The sequence below is a fragment of the Dunckerocampus dactyliophorus genome, chromosome 7 (genome assembly GCF_027744805.1).
Source record: "Dunckerocampus dactyliophorus isolate RoL2022-P2 chromosome 7, RoL_Ddac_1.1, whole genome shotgun sequence".
Taxonomy (NCBI): domain Eukaryota; kingdom Metazoa; phylum Chordata; class Actinopteri; order Syngnathiformes; family Syngnathidae; genus Dunckerocampus; species Dunckerocampus dactyliophorus.
Genome location: NC_072825.1, coordinates 2152490 through 2172235, shown reverse-complemented (window position 1 = coordinate 2172235; position 19746 = coordinate 2152490). Strand labels below are relative to the sequence as shown.

At 40.2% G+C, this 19746-nt stretch overlaps 1 protein-coding gene across 1 annotated transcript in view; it reads right to left on the bottom strand.

Moving 5' to 3' along the window:
* Positions 1 to 4870: 4870 nt before the first annotated feature.
* The window catches only part of ntrk1 (neurotrophic tyrosine kinase, receptor, type 1), a 39216-nt gene continuing 24340 nt past the window's right edge, over positions 4871 to 19746 (bottom strand). Inside the window, exons 11-17 of the mRNA XM_054780739.1 lie at positions 19578 to 19680; positions 16827 to 16982; positions 14546 to 14676; positions 12918 to 13090; positions 9787 to 10027; positions 8043 to 8201; positions 4871 to 6685 (exon numbers count right to left, since the gene is read on the bottom strand). Of these exons, the coding sequence (XP_054636714.1) occupies positions 6500 to 6685; positions 8043 to 8201; positions 9787 to 10027; positions 12918 to 13090; positions 14546 to 14676; positions 16827 to 16982; positions 19578 to 19680 (1149 nt within the window). The 3' untranslated portion in view covers positions 4871 to 6499. The remainder of the gene's footprint in view (positions 6686 to 8042; positions 8202 to 9786; positions 10028 to 12917; positions 13091 to 14545; positions 14677 to 16826; positions 16983 to 19577; positions 19681 to 19746) is intronic.

Sequence of the window (19746 nt, the reverse complement as noted above, 5' to 3'; positions counted from 1 at the left end):
GTGAAAATAGTCATAAATTTATGAGAAGAAAGTTTTAAAATGATGAGAAAAGTCGTAATAATACGAGAATGAAGTTGTAAATTTATGAGAAAAAAGTCGTAAATTTACGGAGAAAAAAAGTCGTAATATTGCAAGAATAAAAATGTAAATTTACGAGAAAAACCTCTTAAATTTATGAGAGTAAAGTCATAATATTCCAAGAATAAAATCGTACATTTACAAGGAAAAGAGTCGTAAATTTATGACAAAAGAAGTCGTAATATTATGAGAATAAAGCTGTAAATTGATAACAAAAAAGTCTTACATTTGCGTGAATAAAGTCATAAATTTATGAAAAAAGATGTAAATTTACGAGAAAAAAGTCGTAATATTATGAAAATAGTCGTAAATTTACAAGAATAAAGTCTTACATTTACGAGAAAAGTTGTAATATTATGAGAATAAAGTCGTAAATTTATGAGAAAGTCGTAAATTTCGGAGAAAAAGCTCTGTTAGAGGCACTGCCTGAGACGGCTATGAAAAGGGGGGGCTTATGTGACCTTTGGCCTTCTGCATGTGGAGGAGGCGGGGTAAGGAAGGGTTAGCCATGCTAATCTGTTTGTGCTCAACTGTTTAGTTTTGCTGCCACGTTGTAAATAAAAGTTTGCCTCAAGCAAGAGGAAAGTTTCCTTGCTTCCTGAAAATATTACAACAATAAATTACAACTTATATTGTAACTAATATTACAACTTTTTTCTCGTAAATTTACGAGAAAAATTGTTGCACAAACAGATTAGCATGGCTAACTCTTCCTCACCCCGCCTCCTGACCCAAAGGTCACATAATAACATCGTAAATTTACGCCTTTTTTTCTTGTAAATGTACGCCTTTTTACGCATAAATTTTCAACTTTATTCTCGAAATTTTTTTGTTTACAACGTGGGCTTAATACTTGGTCGTAACTTTAGCTTTAGTAAACTAGAAATTGAATGCGCGAGACAAGCTGGTCCAACTGTTTTTTGAGAGGGGGGTTTAGAGGAAGAAAATTGCAGTGTATCCAAGTGACCACCAGAGGTCAGGCTAGTTCGACAAATGAACCTCAAGTCTTCCGTTAAATTAAAAGCAGTGTATGTTTTATTTGAGAGATTATATTAAAAAAAACACGATTCTCTGACAATTGCAAGGAATATGTGACATGTATTATTTGTTGTACCATCAGCCTACCATATTAAAAGAACAAAACGCTAACACAAATGAATCAAATGCAAAAATACAATTTGCTTATCTTCTACAAAAAAATGAAAATGATTAGCAAGGAAAAAATGTAATAACAGTAATCATGCTAAATTTCAACTAAAATACTATTCTCATATTAATATCAATTTAAAAGCAATGTAAACGCAGCAAAAATAAGATCAAAGTAATTCATTAAATCGATTTTTGAAAACATTAATACTATGCTAAAATGAATATTAGATTATCTTTTAAAGAACATAAATTCAATTTAAAGGCAGCATACAAAAAAATCTAAATATAAAAGAAAAAATATCCTAATATGACCGAAAATAAATGCTGAGAATATGAATCGATTAGCAGTGTACAAAATTATAGTAATTTGCTCACCGTGTATTAAAGTGATTAGCATTTTTTACAAATGAACAGTGTAAAAATGCTAGATTTCAGCTAAAACGCGACCCAAATATGAATGATCATAAATGGAATATCAACGTCAATGCAGCAAAAAATATAAGACAAAAGCAATTAAGTAAATCTATTCAAAAAAATCTCCAATATTAATAATTCACTAAATTTAAATACTATTCTAATTTTTTTCAAGAACATAATTCAATTAAAAAATATATAATACAAAAAAGACATAAAAATCAAACTAAAAACAATATACTAACATGACAGATAAGACATTTTAAAACACTAAGACAATTATTCCACGAGCAGTGTGCAAAATAATACATTATAATACATAATAATAATAATAAACAATTTGCTCATCTGATGCACTTCATATTTTTGCAGCAATGCTACATTTCCACTGAAACGATCCTAATATGGACGAGCAGAAATGGAACGCTAACAGCAGTGCAGCAAAATCGAATAAGAAAAAAAGCAATTCAATAAATCTTAAACATGAATTTACTGTTAGAATTTATAATGGCAGCACACAAGCATAATAGGAAAACATCATGTAAATAACTAAAAACACTATCCTAATATGGCAAATTCAATAAAACAGCAGCGGATAAAGTTATATGCAAAAAAACAAATTAAAAAAAGAACAATAATTAAATAAAAATAAAAACATGCATATAGTTAATATTATTTATAATTTATAGAATGTAATATATATATATATATGTGTGTATAATAATTATGATATGTAATATAAAGATAAAAGAAAAACACAATGCCAAATGATATCATGTAGAAAATGTATTTACAGTGATCCCTCGTTTATCGCAGGGGATATGTCCCCCAAAGTAGTCGCAATAAGTGAAATCTGCGAAGTAGCCGACTATATTTCGGTGCAATGATTAACCCGTCACCGTACATTTTATACACTTTTCTCAGACAGACGTTAACATTTTCCTCACATTTCTGTCTCGTTGAAACGCTCTCAGCGTTCAACCTTCCTTTGAATTTCAATGATCAACCTACTGGGTTGGACACAAGAAATTCTGAAGTGACTCGCGCGTGTTTCACTCCTCTGACCGCCTCTTCGTCCTGGCGCCGTTTTTGTATGCTTGTTAAAACGCGTACAGTAGCTTCCTGTTTCTTCTATTGGCGGCTAGCAAGCAGATTGATTGACAGCGGTCTGCAGCCAACTCAACTTCCCACAATGCAATTCTCCTTAAAGGGCCAGGCTCGCCCTGTAACAGCTTTCATTTGCTGTAAAAATTTTTTTAAAAAAGAGCTAAAAATGCACTAAAAACTCAGCGATGGAGCGAGGGAGCGAGGGAATGCCGTATTTATTTTTTTTAATCACCACTCAAAACTATTGATTTGGATGTGAAATCAATATGTTGACGCTCCGCGCGCTCGGAGTTAAACTTTGACCTGACTTGAGCGCTCACGCTAGCGTCCCGTGAATCACGTGACCGCAACGTCCATCTCCTAACTGCTCGACTCCATTTGAGGCTCCTCGTTTTGCAGCTCTTATTATCATCTTCCATATTAGCCAGCGTGGTGGCTGTGGGGGGGTGGGGGTGGGGGGGTTGGGTGTACTGAATGGAAGGTCTGATGAAAAAGGCACTGAGAGCACAAATGGAGCTCTTGAGGGGACGACGGGGACAAACAAGCCCGCGTGGCCGTGCAGCATCTCCTTGTAGACGCCGCAGCAGGAAACAATGAGCCCCCGAGAAGTGCTTTCAGCCCCCCCGCCCCCTCTTTCACAAAGGGAGACGGATGATAGCATTACTCACTATCCATTACCACTCCCCGGAGAAGCAAGCGGGATGAGCACGGTGATGAGGAGGGTGTTGATTATGAAACGTGATTATTCTTCTCAGCGAGCGGCGGGCCCGCCGATGATTAGCCGCGGAGAATAATAGAAAGCTTCTTACGTTAACGACGACTCTTCATCCATTCATTAGGATTGATCGCGTAATGACGGCGGTGAGACGCTCCACTCTTCTTCTTTTTTGAAGCAGCTGGGTTTATTGTGGCGGGCACAGCGCATACAAACACACACAGGAAGCTCACATCTTCTTATAGCATGAAAACACATTCAAACTATGGACATATTTACACTTTTTTTGGAAGCAGTCCACGTCTCTCTCTCGCCGCCATTTCTCCATTTCAGCGCAGAGCTTTTACTTTGAAGGTCTGTTCTGTACACCGGCTCGGCATTTCCTCACATAGTGGCCTGATTGACTCAACTGCAGAGGGGAACAGGCCTTTTCTAGAACACTTCCTGGTAAATGACCAATTGGTTAAGTCAGGGGTGTCCAAAGTGCCCCCTGGGGGCCACTTGTGTTCTATTTTCATTGGCCCGTGCCACATTCTAAAAAATATCATTCAACAAGAAAACCAATAACAGCAAAAATGGAAAAATCCCCAGGAATTTTACAAAAATAAAGTCCAAATATTAATGAGAATAATGTCGTAATGTTATGAGGTCAAATAACGTCATTTTAGTAGCATCAAGGTGAAATATGACAGGAAAAAGACGTTTTTTTTGTAAAAGAAACAAACAAAACAACAAATAAAGTTACATTTGTTGGAAAATCAGGTGGCGGAAAAAGTTAGAATATTACGGGAAAAATGTCCAAATATTCTAGGAATAAAGTCACAATTACGAGAAGAAAAAGTACGTTGAAATAGTCGGAAAATGTAAAAAGAAAAAACAGCAGACATGGAAAAAAAACAGCTGTCATTTTACAAGAATCAATTTGAAACATGATGAGGAAAAATGATGTTGTTTTAGTAGCATAGAGTTGAAATATTAAAGAAAAAAAACATATTTAAAAAATTGTAATATGAGAAACAAACAAAGCAAAAACAGTTGGCATTTTTTGGAAGTTAGGTTGGATGAAAAGTTATGTTATGAAAAGAAAGTCACAATATTATGGGGATAAAGTCATAATTACGACAGCAAAAATGATAAGAAGAACGTTGAAGTCGTTGGAAAATTAAAAAATAAAAGAACAGCAGAAATGGGGGAAAAAACAGCTGCAATTTTACAAGCATAAAGTCAAAATATTACGAGAAAAAAAGTTGTACTCTGAAAAGAAAAAATGTTGCAATTTCGCAAGAATAAATTGGAAATATTATGAGGAAAAATGGCCATTTTAGAAAGATTTTTTCTGTTTTTTTTAAATGTCATAATATTACAAAAAACAAACAAAACAGAATTTTTGAAAAATTAGGTTGGGGAAAAAGTGAATAAAGTCCAAATATTAAAAAAACAAATATTGTACAAAGATTATTTAAGAAGAAAGTTGAAATATTTGGAAAGTGTAAAAAACCCCCCCAAAAACAGCAAATTGGGGAAAAAAAGAGCAAAGTCGATACTAATAGTCTTTTTCAGCCGTGTGACAAAGCTGAGATGAAAGCTCCAGAACTTGCTAGCATACAACCTACATGTGTTGCTTGACTAAATATCGAAGTTGCATCCTTTGATTTTTCCCGATGTGGCCCTCGCTGGAGCACGTTTGGACACCCCCGTGTTAAATCAATATACAGTCATGAGCAAACAAGCACACGTAACGTGTCTGCTCTCGAACCGCTGCACAAAAAAGGGTGAAAATGTGTCAAAACTTGCACCCCGACGGTGTTGCCTGTGCTATTATGTCTCTGACAAACACACCGCACGGTGGCGCTGTTATTACACCTCAAAGTCTGACTCCCGGAAGTCGAAACTGACTTGAAATTTTTCCACAGAATCCCTACAGCGTCAAATTGGAGCAAGTTTGGTTGAAAAGCACGGCCACCATCGAGCTGAGTGTGTTTACGGCGACTTGGCATAAGGGAGTAGACGTCAGACGTGACATACAACGTAGCAACATGAAGGCGTTAGCAACGCTAGCGTAGCTATGAGATGCTACATGCTACATCACATCATGCTAGGCTAGCATATTTGCTGAAGAAAAACAACAGGGTTAAACTGACAGCTCCCACGTCATTACCTGACTGACGGATAGTTGGCAGAGCTTTAGTTTAAGATGTGTAGCGAAGCCTGTGTTTTTGGGGGGGGCTTTTTACAAAGTGATGTGCATATATATGGGATGGGCTCGTCTAGTTAGGGTGCGTCAGAGGCCACAAGGAAGGAGGTTTTTCCTTCAAAAGTGAGCGTTTGAGTGCCTCTTGTGTTAATGTAAAGCAAGCAGGTGAGGGAGGTGACGGCTTTTTCTCCCGCTTGGCGCTCATAAACAAGCTCCGCTGACGCATTTTACTGTGGGAGCATATTTAAAAAGTCACCTTTACAAAATCGGGGACCTTTAATGAGTCTGTGAGACGGTTGGCATGCCTCAGCGGGTGCTGCTGTTTTGGTTAGCAACGGGATGATGCGTCCTGGAACCGCGGTTGCCGGTTAGCGCCTGGTTTCTTGCCCTCGTGGCGGGGAGGAAGGCACTAATCGTCTTAAGTCGTGCGGAGGCCACTATTAGAGGAAATACGGTAAAAGACTTGTGAGTTTGAGTCCAACAAATACAAGAAATTTGACAGCAAACGTGATTACAGGTCAAAGGCGGGACACATTCTGCTAATATTTGTCCGTGTAAGTTAAAAAATAGTCGTGGTGTGACACCCACGTTACGCTACGCACTGCACACCTCTTAAATAGTCAGTCATATCAAAACTTTGTTGAAAATCAGAGCGTCTGCTGTGTAAAAATCCCCCCCTTGTGGAGGTGTGGTTCCACTCCAAGCCTGCGGGGGCTTCAGTCCCAGCTAAAAGCAACTCCAGCTGACCCGCCATCACTGCTCCATGAACGCACGTGTGGCCCCCCATCCTTTCATCACTTCGGTAACAGTAAACATTTGACACACAGTGCCCCCCCCCCCCACTAACCCAGGATGTCCAAGTAGACGGGGGGGTTCTTGACCAGGGCGAGCAGACGGCCGTGGATGTCCTTGATGACCATCCTCTGCTGGGGCTCCCTCTGCCAGCATCCCTGCATCAGCAGGTACACCTCCTTGGGGCAGGTACGGGGTCGCTCCAGCTCACGGCCCTGCGTGATGCACTCGATGGCCTGCGGGGGGCGGGGGAGAGCGGCGTGCGTTACATACGTGATGGATGCGCCTTCTGGGAAGCAAACGTTGGATTTTCCAGCTTGGATGCTTTTCTTTTTTTTTAAAAAACAAACACTTTGCCTTTTTGAGCAACAGCGCCCTCTGTGGCCACGAGCGGAAATGACAGCTGGAAAACACCAAGATGTTCCGCTTCCAACCAAGCTCTTCTTCTTATAGACACACTACGTACAGATACGGGTATAGATATACATGTACATAGAGATGTAGATATACATGTAGATATACATGTACATAGAGATGTAGATATACATGTAGATATAGATATAGGTATACATGTAGATAGAGATGTAGATATAGATATAGATATACATGTAGATATAGATATACATGTAGATATAGATATACATGTAGATATAGATATAGATATACATGTAGATAGAGATGTAGATATAGATATAGACATACATGTAGATATAGATATAGGTATAGATATATATGTAGATATAGATATACATGTAGATATAGATATACATGTAGATATAGATATAGATATACATGTAGATAGAGATGTAGATATAGATATAGACATACATGTAGATAGAGATGTAGATATAGATATAGATATACATGTAGATATAGATATACATGTAGATATAGATATACATGTAGATATAGATATAGATATACATGTAGATAGAGATGTAGATATAGATATAGACATACATGTAGATATAGATATAGGTATAGATATATATGTAGATATAGATATAGGTATAGATATATATATAGATATAGATGTAGATACAGATATAGATATAGGTATAGATATAGATATACATGTAGATATACATGTAGATGCAGATATAGATATAGATATAGATATAGATTCAGATATAGATATAGATATACATGTAGATATCGATATAGATACAGATATAGTTATAGATATAGATGTATATTGTATATTGTATATTCAGATATAGATATAGAAATAGATACCTTTATTACTTTATTACTTTACTACTGCAAAACAAACGCTAGTCAAAGATCTTCTACGCAACAGGGATGTTCAGCTGTTTATAGGGATCTACTGCAAAAAAAAATACTAGTCAAAGATCTTGTATGCGAAACAAGCACTCTGCTGTTTTTAGGAATCGACTGCAAAAACCCTACAATGTACTGAACTGCAAAACCACAAAAATCTTCTTTGCAACGGGAGCACTCTGCTGTTTTTAGGAATCTGCTGCAAAATCACCTCGGACGTTGGTTTTCTCACACGGATTAGGACATTTTGTCCCCCGCGTCCAGACGTCCACCCTTAAAGGGTCCTCACGTGTTCCCCCTCAGCGGCCTCACCTCGCTGTTGGACAGCTGGTACCAAGGCTGCTTGCCGTAGGTGAAGATCTCCCAGAGCACCACGCCGAAGCTCCAGATGTCGCTCTCCGTGGTGAACTTCCTGTACATGATGCTCTCCGGGGGCATCCAGCGGATGGGCAGCATCGTGCGACCCCCCACCTGCCAGGAGAACACGAGAGAGACTTTCAGTCAACATGACACATTTTTACAGCCAATGCACCTCGCCTTGTAGTACCACCTGCTTCCTCGAGGGGCAGTGGTGAGTCACGGCATCTTCTTCATCGGCTGCTCATTTTAGGACGTAAAACGAGTCGAACACAAAGAGCTTCTCGTGCTAAAGAAGCTAGCGTTTCTTTACTGGAAGCTAAAATAGCGACTGGCATTTATCCAACTTTTTGTTGTTTTTTGTAAATTAGAATTTGAGATTGTAAAACTGGAACGAAAGCAGGTTTTCCGCAATGAAGTCAACGCATTTTCTTAACAAGTCAACATGAGCTGTCATGTTGAAAAAGACTAAACACCAAGAAAACTAATACTAAACTTTAATCTGGCAAATTCTTTTATGTAGATTTATTTAATATATTAACAAACGTTAACTTCAGCTAAAAGCTTATCTTAGCATCATCTCTTTAGTTTATGTTTTTCATTTGCTTTCATTTGAATTTAAATATTAAATATGTTCTTATTTTCTTATTTATTTTTTAAATATTTATTTAGTTATTTTTTTTAAAGTTAGCTTGAGCTGTACTTTAAAACAAAAACCTAAAAACATTTTTTTAATGAAAAATAATTTTTTATTTTTATTATTTTTTATTTTTTTTTTTACATTTTTTAAATGTATTTCTTTATTTTGAAACGCTAGCTTCGAGCTCTACTTTTAAACTAAAATAAAAATGTAAACTAATATATAATATAATAACTAAAAAAACTAATATTTTGCTTGAATTTTAATTTATTTTATTTTATTTTTTAAAGCTAGGTTCAAGCTGTACTTTTAAACTAAAAACCTAAAAAAAATACATATATTTTTTAAATAAAAAATAATTTTTATTATTTGTATTTATTTATTTACATGTTTTATGCATTTATGTATTTATTTTGAAACACTAGCTTCAAGCTCTACTTTTAAATTAAAATAAAATTTTTAAACTAATAAATAATATAATTAAAAAAAAAATTTGTTTGAATTTTAATTTATTTTATTTTATTTTATTTTTTTTAAGTTAGCTTCGAGCTGTACTTTTAAACTAAAACCCCCAAAAAACCCTCTAACTCCAGCCAATTCTTTTCTTAAATAAAATGATATTTATTATTTTAATTTATTATTATTTTTTTAAATTCATGCCTTTATTGGCTTATTTTAAAAAGCTAGCTTCGAGCTATGCTTAAACTAAACTAAAGTACAAATTTGAAACAAAAAAAGCTAAACTTTTACTTCACCAGGTATAAGCATCACATTTTAATTTAAATTCATTTTTTTTAGTTATTTATTTTTAAAAACGCTAGCTTCGAGCTCTACTTTTAAACTAAAACCCTAAAAAAAATCCTGAACTTTCTTTCTTTTTTTTTTTTTTTAATAGCTATGCTGTGTCTGTTTGTTTTTACTGCGCCTGAGGCGAGTGTGCCCCCTGCTGGTTGCTAAAGAGGTAAACTTCGGCTGTTGAACATGTGGCACGTAGCCTAGCATACACACCGGAATCCTGTTGACAGAAAGTTGTCTTGAAAAAAAAGCAAGTATGATTACCCGGTAGTAGTCTGTGCTGTAGATGTCCCGGGACATGCCGAAGTCTCCGATCTTGACCACCAGGCCTTCTCCCACCAGACAGTTGCGTGTTGCCAGGTCGCGGTGGACGAAGTGCAGAGACGCCAGGTAGACCATCCCCGAGGCGATCTGGGCGGCGATGTGCAGCATCTGCGGCAGCGTCAGCTCGCCCAGCGGCGGCATCTTTGACTCCTCCAGGATGCGAGCGTCGGGGCCGTGAGCGCTATGGGCGACACGTTGTTAGTTTTTAGTGACGCAAACGTACGCGCTTTTGTAACGTCACATGTGTGTACCGTATTTCTGCAATTAGCGAAGAAAACTTGGTGTCTTCAATGAAGCTGGCGTGCTTTCGTAATTACTGATGACGATTGTCTTTGGTGAACATACTTGCGTTTTCTGCCCCAACGTACGCGTTTTTGTAAAAACCAAAGACAATTTAGAGCATCGTCAGTTAACGTCTTTTTCCAGTCAAGCTAACTAGCGTAAGTATTTCTGTAACTGTCGAAGATCATTTCGTCATCTGTGAAAGTAACGTACCTGTTTTTGTAAAAACCAAAGACAATTTTAAGTCTTCGACAATTTCAACATTTGTATTTTTGTTGTTATTGAAGAAATATTTGAGTCTTCAATCAAGTTAGCATACGACGATAAGTCAGCGAAAATAACATACATAACAAATTAGTGTTTCCAACTCTAACGTACGTGTTTTTGTAAAAAACAAATACGATTTAGAGCATTTCCAGTTAACTTACGTTTTCAATGAAGCCACCGTACGTGTTTTCGTACTTGTCAAAGACAATTTAGTCGTCAGTGAACCAAACGTACGTGCTTCGGAAAACTCGACTGAGCTAAACACGCGTTTTCGTAAGCATCAAAGACAATGTAGAGACTTCAACGTCTTCAACATTCATATTTTTTTGACATAAAACTGGAGTCTTCAATGAAGCTAGCGTACGTGTTTTTGTAATTACTGACGACGGTTCAGCAAACATAGCGTACGTAACAAATGAGCATTTTCAACCCTAATGTACGCGTTTTTGCAAAAACTAAAGACAATTTAGAGCATCTTCAGTTAACTTACATTTTTCAGTCACACTAACGTACGTATTTCTGTAACTGTCGAAGATCATTTTGTCATCTGTGAAAGCAGTGTACGAGTTTTGGTAAACACCAAAGACAATTTTAGGTCTTCAACAATTCCAACATTCCTATTTTTGATGTTATTGAAGAAAAATCAGAGTCTTCAATCAAAGACAATTGAGCCTTTAACGAAGCTAACGCATGAGTTTAGAAACACCAAAGACGATTTACACGATTGTTTCTGTAGTTACTGACAGGACCGAATCTCTTCAAGGAAGCTAACATGCGCTGGTTTGAGTTTGCAATTGTACAAAAATTCATCTTGAATATCCAAATCCATGCCAATGCTCTTGTATCCTTGAACTGAACATTTCTTTTCCTGTTTTCTTTCCTCTGCTGCCCTAATCGGCCCTTTTTTGATGTTATTTTTGAAGAACTACGCCGGTCGCCGGCAAAGAACGCAGAAGACCTCACGACCGGACTTTGGACAGGAGTGATTTGGAGTCTTTAAACAAGCTAACGTGCTCGTTTCGGTAAACAACGGAGGGTTTTTGTGAGAGGAGCAAGAAGAGAGCATGCCGGCTTGTGCCACTACCACCACTTCTTCAGACATGTTGAAGATCAACGGCCTGATCGAGCAGACTGAAGCTTTCTTCTGAACAAACGTGGCCGTCGAGGGCGGCTCATAGAAAACACGCGACTCCTATAATACGCCCACGATTGATTGGCGATAATGCAATTGGAGCGCTGCTGAACGCCCACGCTCACGTCCGACTCCACCCGAAAGGAGCCAGCCGTTGGCGGCGCGCCTCCACGTTGGTCACTATTAGTTTAGCAGGCAGGTGGCGGGGCGGGACGGCAGCTGCATTGTGGGGCGTTCCAGGAAATGCGCGGGAGGACACCTGGCGTCAGGCGGCGTCCGCCAACTGAGCTTGCAGATGTTTCCCAGGTGACGATCGAGCGCTAATTGCCCAGTTTGTTAATTCGGTTACATGGGGGACAAAACATTAGAAACAGCGTTCAGTGTGATGCCGTACAGCACGGGTGGTCAAACTGCGGCCCGGGAGCCATCTGCTTAATTTTTAAAACAAAACAACAACAGCAGCAAAAATGGAAAAATCTGCAGTAATTTTACAAGAATAAAGTCAAAATATTAAAAGGAAAAACGTTGCAATCTAACAAAAAAGTCGCAATTTTACGAGAATAACGTCATAATATTATGCGGAAAAATAACATCATTTTAGGACCATAACGCCGAAATATTAAGGAAAGACGGGATTTTTTTTTAAAGTCATAATATTACAAAAAACGAAGAAAACAACAAATAAAGTTGTAATTTTTGTAAAATTACGTTGTAAATTCACAATTCAAAATTCCCCCTTTTCCTTCCAACCAATTATTATCACCTGCTCCTACTGCCACATTCCTCAACCCATTCAGACCTTTCCAACATCAAAATCCTCAACCCATTGGTACATTCTGCTATCATGCTAGGTGTTAAGATGCTAAGACTAGTGTGTTAGCATTGCTACATGCTAACACTAGCATACTAACATTTTTAGCTATTTTCATGGGTAGACACATATAAACACTTCGCACGATCATGCTCGGTGTTAGCATGCTAAAATTAGCATGTTAGCTAGACACATACTGTATGTAAACACTTTCCCCTATTATGTTACGTGTTAATATACTAATGTTAGCATGGCTAGCATGTTAACATTAACATAGTAGCATTTTTATCCATTTTCATAGGTTTTTAAAGACTTAGCACTATCGTGTTATGTTTTAGCATGCTAACATTAGCAATCTAAATATGGAATATGGGGGAACTATGGCGCCTGGCGGAGGTCTGTGCTTGCCAAGTGCTTTTGTAGTTCGCTATGTGGCCGTCGCTGGAAAACATTTGGACACCCCTGATGTAAAGCAAACTCCAATCAAAAGTCAGCATTATTATCTTTGGAGAGGCAGGTATGTGTCCCTGGGACAGGCTCCAGCTCACCCGTGACCCGTGAGTTTGAACGTTAACGTACCGTAGGAAGCGGTTGAGGTCGCCGTGCCTCATGTACTCAAACACCATGGCCAGCGGCTCTCCGTCGGTGCACACGCCGTAGAATCGAACAATGTGCTGGTGCTGGAGCACGGTCAGCAGCTCCGCCTCCCTCTGGAAGTCCTGCCGGGTGGACTCGTTGGCGTCCTTCAGCGTCTGAGGCCAACAGAACGTGTGTATGAGCCTCTCGTTGCCATGGTAACTCCTTTACAGGTATGTTGAGCACCTTCAGAACTACAAAATGATTCACTTTGAAACAGATTTCACAATATGCTATGCTAATGCTAATAGGTGCATTATCCTACCAGATCCAGCAGATGGCACTGTGGTGAAAAATGCTTTATTACCTAAAATATGATAGTTTTATTATTATTTCTATAAATATTACATTCATGGTCACTATTGTATTGTTTTTGCAGTCACTTTGGTCTCCCAATTTGTGTGAATTTTCAAACATGTATGGAAAATATTGCAGCAAAATCTCACAAACTAAAATAAATACAAAAATAGTAGAAAAAAAAATAAATAAATGTTTCAAAATTGCCCAGCTGAACTTTTCATTGAAATTTTCCAGGAGCTCAGCAAAAAAAAGAGTTTTTTCTTCACTGGGCTGAAGTCTGCCGAGCAACAAGAGGCCACGCAACAGCAAAATGAATCCGAGCAATGAGTGGATGTCGTCACTGGACGTTTCTGCACTTGGATTTGCTTTATGATGAATCAAGTGTGCTTTTGGCTGCCTTTTTTCCATGGAAAACAACACTGCTTTCAAGCAGGGGGGTCCAAACTGCAGCCCGGGGGCCATTTGTGGCCCGTGGCACATTCTTAAAGTAAAATGTAACAAAAAACAACAACAGCAGCAGAAACGAAAAAATCAGCAGTCATTTTACAAGTCAAAATATTAAGAGAAAAAAGTCGCATTTGTACAAGAATAACAGAGTAATATTATGAGGACAAATAATGTCATTTTAGTAGCAAACAGTTGAAATATTAAAGAAAGACGTTTTTTTAAGTTGTAATATCATGAAAAACAAACAAAACAGTTGTAATTTTTGTCAAATTTGGTTGCGGAAAAAGTTATAATGTCACAAAAATAAAGTCAAAATATTAATAATAAAGTCAGAATTACCAGAGGAAAATTTACACGAAGCCAGTTGAAATAGCAGGAAAAGTAGAAATGGAAAAAAAACAGCTGTAATTTTACGAGATAAAGTCAAAATATCAGGAGAAAAAACGAGAAAAAAGCTGCAATTTCACTCAATGTTATGAAGAAAAATGATGTCGTTTTAGTGGCATACAGCTGATCTAAGAAAAAATAGAATAACAGATCAAACAGAACAAAATAAAACTGGAAAATTAGTTTGGGGAAAAAGTTATTGCAACATGGGACTAAAGTCAAAATGTTATGGGAATAAATATTACGAGAAGATTACGCCCCTGAATATTACGCCCCCCCTTTATGATATCCTGTACGACTATATTGGTGGTCTTAATGAAGATGCTGAACGATTGGCAAAGTACGTTCAATCTGGTCTTAGCGGCCACTTGAGGAAAGTCTTTGTGATTGCCTCGTTTCCAATGAAGCAGCGGGTCAGCAGAGTCAAGCGCGCTCACCTTGATGGCGACCAGCATCTTGTCGCAGTCGGGGCTCAGGTTGGCGCACTCGGCCAGGTAGACTTTGCCGAAGGCGCCTTCGCCCAGCTCCCACTTCAACACGATGTCCTGGCGCTTGATGTGCTGCACACCTGATTGGACGGGGAAAGGGACTTATTTCGGGTGTTGAATAGGCGGCACGGCGGCCCGGTGGTTAGCGCAGTCAGCAGCAGGAGGGTTTGAATCTCTGTGGGGGGTGCTCTGAGTGGCGTTTATTGTGTTTGTTAAATGAAATGTTGCCATTTTGGGGGTTTAGGCTTGCTACAAAATAACGACATAGAGAATGCACGGATGGATGGATGGATGGGTGGATGGATGGATGGATGTATGGATGGATGGGTGGGTGGGTGGGTGGATGGATGGATGGGTGGGTGGGTGGGTGGGTGGGTGGATGGATGGATGGATGGGTGGGTGGGTGGGTGGGTGGATGGATGGATGGATGGATAGATGGATGGATGGATGGGTGGGTGGGTGGATGGATGGATGGATGGATGGATGGATGGGTGGTTGGATGGATGGACGGATGGATGGCTGGATGGATGGATGGATGGATGGATGGATGGATGGATGGATGGATGGGTGGGTGGGTGGGTGGATGGATGGATGGATGGATAGATGGATGGATGGGTGGATGGATGGATGGATGGATGGATGGATGGATGGGTGGTTGGATGGATGGACGGATGGATGGCTGGATGGATGGATGGATGGATGGATGGATGGATGGATGGATGGATGGATCGGGTTGGCGAGGTGACACCGGTTTTTCCAGTATAGGCCAAATACTCCAAAACTTTGATATTCTTCACGGAAATATGTAAAAATCCAAATCCAACGTATGTTTAAGTTGACGTGTACAAAGAAAAAACAGGTTTGCCTCGGTTTTCGTCATTAATTCGTTCCAAAAGGTCAGACGAAAACCGGGGCAATTTTTCCCAAAGGAAATCCAATCAACACCACAGACATAGTCATACGCTTTTAGAAGCCGAACGCCGGATCCAACAACGTATTTATACGTCTTTTACACGAGAGGCTAAAAGAGGTGATGACGCAACTCTCCGCTAATGCATTTCACTTCAGGGCAATTTTAAGCCATAAAAACGGCCACAAGGTGGCAGAGGTGCATTTGATACGAGCTCGGCAGAGACCATGTGGGCAGCGTGGAGGAGTGCGGCGTGCAGGTTACGCATTGGAGGGAAATTTTAATGCATGCACACGTGTGCACACACGTGCACACACACAGTTCAGTTCCAAATGTGAAAACGGTAAATAGCTCATGGTGTTATATTTGTAAATAAATTGCTATTTTGATGGAAAACAGACCCTTTTTATAGTTGTATAGTTGTTTAGATATTTGAGCTGTCACAAAAGGAAAACATTTCTGTCAAAGTTATGCTTGAAATGCATCTTTTCACAAAAAGCAAGCTGGTTTTCTCCCTTTTGTAGTTGGGAACTGATATTTTCCTGAAACTTACCTAAGTTCTACTGCTGATTACTAAAGAACGGAAAAAGGTACAAAAAACTTTTTTTTTTCTGATGAAAGACGGGAGTCTAATCTTTCTTTTGGTGGGTTCCATGTTTATATAACCATAGAAAAACAATATTCTGTGTGCCTCGAAAGATCAGTCAAAATCATTGAAAATGGCCGCTGCCAAAGAGGTTGTCTTTTGAGAAAATGTAAATCTGTTCCAGACACCCAAAAATATAAACAAAAAATAAATTTTATAGAGAATAATTATAGTTTTACATGCGGAAAACAATACGAAATAATCCCAAATAAGGAATGGGTGGAACTTATCGGTGATGCGGGCTTCCAGTACATCCCGGCGAGATTGAATTCAATAGTCGTCCAAACTGCTGCCACATGACACCTCCTTTGGCCCCATGGTGGGTTATTTAGGAGTCCCGCTCAATAAAAAATGCAACATGTAGGGTGCTTCTTTTAGGCACTCCATTTCACTTTTCACAAACTAGTTTGTTTGCGAACATTTTCTTCAAAACCTGAATCAAGCAAAAAACGGGGCGTATAAAAAGCGAGGTCTGACTGTTCGAGTATTTCCGGGGTACGATTCAATACGTCATCATATTTTCCATTTCTTCATCACATTTTGATGCAGGTCATGTTTATTATTATAATTTTTTTAATAAGCTATAAGTTGTGGGCCTGAAACGCCCCCCCAGGCCACACTACAGACCCCCCTGGGCTTGGTGTGCGCACGCAGGTGGATTCAGCACCACTCACACATGTCTTTGTCCTTGATGATGCCGCAGAAGTACTGCGGGTTCTCCACGAAGCTCGACAGGCCCGAGTCTTCGTCGGAGGAAGGCGGGCTGGTTCCGAAGTTCATGAACCGCAGCGACACGGCCAGGTCGTCCTCGGTGCCCAACACGGACGAGCCTGATGACAGCAGGAAGATGGCGTAAACAAGCAGCGCCTCCTAATCAGCCTCCAAGCGCTTGTGATTGCTCTGAAACATGACGCCGTTCGGAATCAGTCCCACTTCTTTGGAGGAATCAACCGTCTCTGCCGCCTATTTGGGTTTGTTGGCGTCAAATTAATAATCAGCGTGGCAATCAGGGCACATTGAAGCCAGGATAAAGACCGCACGTGAGGCCACTCTGACGACAGTTGGCAATAAAGGCCAAAGGAACGGGGGCCTAAATACAGTAGTCCGACTCCACTCTGCCGGGCAAACCGCAGAACCTCCAGGGTCCAACGTGCTGCAGAATGGAACAACAAAAGGGAGCAAGAGCTGATGGAGAGAAGATGGAGTCCACTTAGGCAATCAGAACCACTTAGGCACTTCCAGAGCCACAAGTGTAAATGTGTGCTCTATGCTGGAGGAGGAGGAGGAGGAGGAGGGAGGCGGCTGGTTTGTCCGTCCATCCATCCCTCCATCCATCATCTTTAATGGCTTGCACCACATGGTGATAGCCAAGGGAGGTTTTCTGCTCTCTTACAGTAATTAAGGCACTTTAGGCCGGCTGACACGCGCATGTGTGCAAAGTTACAGCTCGGCCATCTCAGTCAGTCTTCCCGCCGAGCACGGCCTTCTAGCCGCAACCACACTAGATGATGGAATAATCACGCAGCAGTAGAAGGAAAATCAACTCAAACTCACCCTTTTGATTCATTATCAACGGCATGAGTTTCACACCGACGTTTTAAAGCGCATGCAGAGATAAAAGAAGCTGCTGACCGCTCATGCAGCTTCAGTCACCATATACCAAAGCAGTCGGAAGAAGCGCAGCTTGTTTAATCCGCCTCCCACCCCCAGTTTTAACAATGATTCGGAGTGCATGAGAGAGTGGAAAGGCAAACATAACTTTTGACCACACGGTCATTTATGAACAAGTACAGTGCACAACACTGAAGCAACCTATGCACAGCCAATGTTGTATTCTCAGTTTTGCCTCAGGGCAGCTCCGGGCCCTCACTTGGAAAGCTTGCGACCGCACAAAATGGGCCAAAAATCTGCGGCCACCGTTGTGCACACAAAGTGTGTTAGCTATAAAAACACAACTTGACGGTGGGCGCCGCCGCGCCACCTTTTGGAGACGCACATTTTAAGTGGTGATGAGAAATCATACATTAGAAATAAACTTCATCCATCATTGCATGAAAACATCACACCGTTATTGACTTGTGGGAAGTGCTGTTATTATGATATCATTATGTAATAATATTATGTGTTCCGTTAATATTAATCATACCAAACATCAGGTTGTCAAATAATTCTCGGGATTAAGTTTACAAGACCCACACCTAATGTGTCCTTAGTGCGCTTTCTCACTTTTCTTTGGATGGTTTATAAATAAATAAGATGGTTGCATATGTCAAGTACGTCATCAATAGCAGCATTTATTTACCATGCACCGCCTTTACTTGTGTGGACAGTGTCACGGCCGTGTGCGTAAACTTCCTCTTTCCTTTTCCACAAATGAAGGGCTTTTCTTTTGTTGTGTTTTGAAATAACATGCATTAGTTCCTCATAACAAAAGATAATATAGATCATATTTTGATGGTGTTAATGTCACCATTCAGTTAAATATTTTTGTCTTAACTTCATCCCTGCTTTGAGTCATTGCGTCCACCTTGAAATGAAATTGCTCAGCTTATGTTCATCTAAAATGTGGTATCATTTAGGAAAAATGTAGGAACATGCTCACCAAAAATGGAAATGTGTGCTTTGATATCCCACCACTTTTTTTTTTAGTTCTACCACGGTGCGTGCGCCCCGTTCCACTGACGGGACTCGCTCATCTTCCGCTTGTTACACCACTGCTGTGTCCTCTGAAGTTCCTACGGGCCTCCAGCTCTCAGCAGCTTCTCAGCAGCCATGATTCAGAAGGACCGAGCGAAATGCAATCAAGGATCATTAAATATGGACGCCGCATTCCTGAGGCACTTTGATGGCGAAATGAAGGCGTGAAGAGGGCGTGACGTGGAGTGGAGTTGTGTAGCACAAATTGCGGGAATGGGTCTGAATATTTTTGTCCTTACGCACATTTTGGGTTTCTGGCGGATGCAGACTTTTAGTCAGATTTCCACTCACAGTTTTACAGGTAAGGGCCGAGGTCAGGTGAGAGAGCCGCACCCCAGCCAATGAGTGTTCTCATTCATGCAGGCCACTGTATTCTCCGGGCATTCAGTCATTGGCAACGACTGCTGTTTTGCACGGCCAAAGAGTGAAACCGTTGTTGACTGGGCATGCGTCTACCTGAGAGGACAACTCCCACACCATCCCCTCAGACTACAGCTGTCCTGTCTAGTCTTTGAGCATGAACTGCTGAAGCACGCTCGGATGAGAGGAGAAGCGTCTTCCGAGACAAGAATGGTTTCACTCTTATGGGATGCAAAACGACAGTTGACAGTGACACGATTTGTGTCTGGGCTCCTGATCATCTTGGACAACTCTTTCCCAAAGGAGGTCATCATGCTCTGCTTAACAACGTCACGGCACGTGTCGCCACGTGCTGCGTGTCGACTTACGGTGTATACCGAACTTGGAGTTTTGGCCACATTTGTTGATAACCAACACGGTGACGAGCAGGAAGACGCAGGCAAACAGCGCCAGACCCACAGCCACAGACACCTGTTGGAACAAAGCATTCATCATGGCCAATGAACTGTCATCATCATCGTCATGACAATGGCAACA